Raw genomic sequence first — 4,795 nt, 5'->3', positions numbered from 1 at the left:
ATAGCTTCCCTTTGAGTAGGAGGATTGATTTCTTCTTCCCCTAAATCTGGATTCCTTTCTTCTTTTTGAAAATTATTTCTACCTCTTCCTCTTCCTCTGCCTTTGTCAAATGTCATTTGTGTTTTGAATGTATTCTCCAGTGAATTACCATTACGTTTGTTCAACCTGTCTTCATGATTATACAAGGATCCATACACCTCATCTATAGACAATGTTGTTAAATCCTTAGATTCTTCAATTGCAACTACAATATTATCAAATTTAGGAGGCAAACTTCTTAAGATATTTTCTACAACTTTCTGGTCAGAAAGCTCATCACCATTTATCCTTACTTGATTAGCCACATTCATAACACGATTTAAAAATTGCCAGAGTCAAAATCCTTCATTTGTAAATTCTCAAATTCTCTTCTAAGTGCTTGCAATTTAACAATTTTTACTTTACTTGTACCTTGATATGCAGTCTCAAGAATGTCCCAAGCTTGCTTGGCTGTAACAGCTGGCTTAATTTTCCAAGAACCAAGTCATCCAGAGCTTGTCCAATAATTTGCAAAGTTTTTTTACTTTTCTACCTATTGTCATCATGCTTTTTCTTTTGATTAACATTTAAAGTAGACTCATCTACAAGTTCAACATAACCATTTAAGATTATATCTAATAACTCATAAGAATTAAATATAAGCTTCATTCTAAAAGCCCAATCATCATAATTCTGTCCATAAAACATTGGAATTGAAGCCTGAAAACTCCCTAAAGCCATGCCTAATAGAAACTAATAAACAAAATTCATAGATATAACAGACCCTAACTAGGCAATAAGAAACTTACGGATCTCACAATAAATTTCTATCCCCTTTCTTTGCTGTAGTCCTCCTTATGCACAATCCTTCAAACACCTCTTCTTAACCAAGCTCTGATACCACTTTTATGGGTGGGCAAGGCACATAAAAATAAAATATGAAATGCAATGTGTTGTGACACAATAAAATTAATTGTGTTTGATTACTTTTTGATTGACCAAAATGGATACATAACACTCCCTTTTATAGGTAACTTCACAGTATTTTAGAGATATTTGACATTTTTTGACAAGACAATTGTTTACAAAGTTTTTCAAACTTCTACAACCAACACAACCTAAACCTAAGCCTAAAATTCTAGAAAACATTTAATGACAGATATGATTAAATATGTTTTATGAGTAGAAATTAATATTTCTAACATCATGGACATAAGATATATATATATATATATAATGCAAGTTACAAAGAGTTGTAGCAAAAGACTGCAAAAAGAATCAGTTGGAAGCAAGATAGACAACTAGCAACAACAATACATACAAAGCGCTATAAAAAAGAGCAACAACATGACCATTACAAATTAGAAGCTATAAAACAACAAGATCAGTCCTGTAAAAGAACTCTCAAGTGGTGTCCAATGTTGACCTTCTTTCTGCTTAGTAGTTGCCGACTATACTTCAATATGCTAATGTGACCGGTTGGGTCAATGGTAATAACCTAGTTGATAGAGGAAACGTATTGTATTGTCCCATTTGATTGGGCCACTTTTTATTCAAATTTTGGGGGATCTACACGATTAGGGATTATAGTTGATTATAAATAATTATAGGTCCTTTTATTCATTTTTAACTATTGTCAATCAATTTATTCTTGCAGGAATTATCAAAATCAATTTTGTTTTAAAACTAGAGGTGATATAAAGTAAATAGTCAAATTTTAAATCTATTATTGAAATTAATGACTCATATTCAATTCTTACTTATAAAAAATAAAATCCTAAAATGTTTAATAAAATGAAAATAAAGATTATCTATTAGATAATGATAGCTTCTAGATTGAATTGTATGTAAACATCAACTTTTTAAATGTACTATGCACAGAACATATATTTATTTGTATACTAATAATATATTAAACAAAAGAACTTTATTTATCCATCAATTGTCATATATAAAATAAAACACTACATCCATACAAATAATTAAAGCAGCACATAAATATAAATATCTCAGAAAGATTAGATGCGGGAGAACGGATGGGAAGATATTTAGAGTCTACCATCATCAGACTCGCATAAAATGACAATTTAAAAAACAGAGCAGCCAACAAAAGAATGAAGCACAAAATTTAATACACCTTCCCTACCAAGCTTGACTTTCTTTTATCTAATTGTCAGAATCTACGGACAAATTTCTTAACGTGGGTCCTACTTTTACAATCTCAGACCTCTGGATGAGAATCCTTCAAGGGAAAACGGCTTTGGTGGCATTGATCAGTTTTGCGACAAAAAGATAATAGTTTGATCTTTTATTGAGAAGGATGAACACAGTTAGAGAAAAAGAAACAATCTTCCTTTTAGCCTTAAAGTAGGTCTTCTTGCCAAGTGCTATTGCATGTGAAACTTTAATCAATCAACGGTGACTGCCCAGCTGCTTTCATTTACCTGCATTTGAAATAGATCCGTGTGATGCAGATATCAGTTAAAATTTTGAGCTTGTAGATCTTTTTCTGCTCTCTTATCCTTATTTTATTTTAAAAGTCTTAATAAATTTATTATTTTTTAGGTTGATTGTGGCATCATTGATTATACCGTTTACAATGCAATAACTAAAATTCATGTATTGACGTGAACAAATTATATTGATTTTGAATCATTATCCATAGTAAATTAATCTAATATGATATTATATAAACTATATGCAATCTTCTTCCCAAATTTAAATTTTCATATCTAGTAGAAAATTATTGTTAGATTGCAATGAAAAAAGAGAAGTTGTAAATGAATTCATTTTGACTCAAAAACCACATATAGGAATATCAGGAATTCATTTTGATTTCTCTGAATTAAGGTGTATGAGACATTATAAAACCCTTGGTTTGGGGAAGGGATTAAGCATATTGAAAAGGACTGAATTTTCTAGTCTCCGCCGGCCCCAGCTATTTCTGACATTGGCGGCTGAATTTGCCTGCCGTGTGGGCGATGGGTTTTCGTACAATTAATTGGACACACCACCAATAATGTCCTTCAATTCTGTACAAATTCACCTACTCCGGCCAGAGGAGTTTGTAAGGGGGACGAGAAGAGAAGAGAATGCAAAAATGGAGGCCGAGTTGTTCCACTGTGAATCTCAATTTGTTGATGGTTCCACCTACGAAGATCTCAGGCTGCTGAAGCGCCTGGGCCAAGGTCACATGAGCACGGTTTTCCTGGCTGTTCATCGCCACAGCAACAGAGTTTTTGCTGTGAAGGTGATGGACAAGGGCCTTCTTCAACAGAGAAATGCCTGCAAACTGGCAGCTACTGAGAAGGATATTTTGTCGTCTTTGGATCATCCCTTTCTGCCGTCTCTGCTTGCCCACTTTGAGTCGGAGAGTCATACGTTTCTGGCCATGGAGTACTGCTCTGGAGGAGATATTAACGTCCTCAGGCACAGGCAACCAAGTAAAACTTTCTCAGAGTCCACTATAAGGTGAGCATGATTTATAATTCCGAATTATAACTTTGCCTTTGGTGAATGTCCAATCTATAATTTCTTTTGCTCGAATTTTTAAAGGCGTTAGATTGATGTAGGTAATTGAAAAGTCCAACTTTTAAGATGACGGGTTTTCATCCATGAGCAGATTCTACGCGGCGGAGGTGATTGCAGCGTTGGAGTATCTGCACGAGAAAGGAATAGTGTACAGAGATCTGAAGCCGGAGAACATTCTGGTGCAAGATAGCGGGCACATAATGCTCACCGATTTCGATCTGTCGCTGCGCCTCATATCCGAGCAAGGCGAGTATAGAGAATGGCGATCTCGTTCGTTTGTGGGCACAGAGGAGTACGTGGCACCGGAGGTTCTGTGGGGAAAATTGCACTCCTACCCCGTCGACTGGTGGTCTTTCGGCGTCTTTCTTTACGAAATGAGTCACGGGACGACGCCTTTCAGGGGGCGTAGTAGAAAGGACACTTTCGTCAATATTATGAGCAAAGATCCCTCTTTCTCATCATCCTCCTCTCTAGACGATCTTATTCAGGGCCTCCTTGCAAAAGACCAAACAGAGCGGCTGAACAGAATGGAAATAAAAAGCCACCCCTTCTTTCGGGGTTTGAAATGGGATCAGCTGCAGTTTGTTTCGAGGCCGCCTTTTGTGCCGCCGCTCTCCGCTGAACATCCTCTCACTTTTCGCTCAGTGGAAGACGAAGAAGCGGACATGAAAAGCTACAACTCTGTGGAAGGTGAGATCGAAAAAGACAACAGTAGCGACTTCATATTCGGGGAGTTTTGAGACGATATGCTGTCCTCTCCCCTGCTCCAGCTCATGTTCTCGCATTGCCCTGTATTTGTTGTCCATATGTGTAGATTATATGAATCCTTCGATATATTCAACTCTTCTTCTTTTTTCAATACATTTAGAGTTGATCAGAGACTTCCTTCAATAATATTATATTAACTGATAAGAAAGATTATAATTTGAAGGAGTACTTTGAAATTTGGACGGTATTCTGAATAAATATCCATTTATAGTGCTTATTTCTTTCAATAAGATAATCCAATCTATGTATCAAATGTTGAATGATGATGTTTTTATTATTATTATTGAATAATGCAAAAAGAATAATATACAAAAAGTCAATAAAAAATTCTAAAAGTTCATAAAGTGGACAGCATGATCAGCAACTAACCGGCTCTAAAGAGCTACAACCAATCAACAACTAACCGGCTCTAAAGAGCTACGACCAAACAAAGAACATTACAGCTGAATGTTAACATAACCAGCTCTAAAGAGCTACA

The 4,795-nt window shown here is 35.5% G+C and overlaps 1 protein-coding gene across 1 annotated transcript; it reads left to right on the top strand.

Annotated features, from left to right (window-relative positions):
• The first annotated feature begins 2,975 nt into the window (after window positions 1–2,975).
• On the top strand, window positions 2,976–4,426 carry LOC149568796 (serine/threonine-protein kinase AGC1-5-like). Its single transcript, XM_089817623.1, has 2 exons — window positions 2,976–3,489; window positions 3,641–4,426. The coding sequence occupies exons 1-2, from the start codon at window positions 3,038–3,040 to the stop codon at window positions 4,287–4,289; spliced, it is 1,101 nt and encodes a 366-aa protein (XP_089673749.1). The 5' UTR covers window positions 2,976–3,037; the 3' UTR covers window positions 4,290–4,426.
• Window positions 4,427–4,795: the final 369 nt, after the last annotated feature.

This window comes from Cupressus sempervirens, chromosome 3 (genome assembly GCF_028749045.1).
Source record: "Cupressus sempervirens isolate cs-2001-9-10 chromosome 3, ASM2874904v1, whole genome shotgun sequence".
NCBI lineage: Eukaryota > Viridiplantae > Streptophyta > Pinopsida > Cupressales > Cupressaceae > Cupressus > Cupressus sempervirens.
This window is presented reverse-complemented; position numbering and strand designations above follow the sequence as displayed.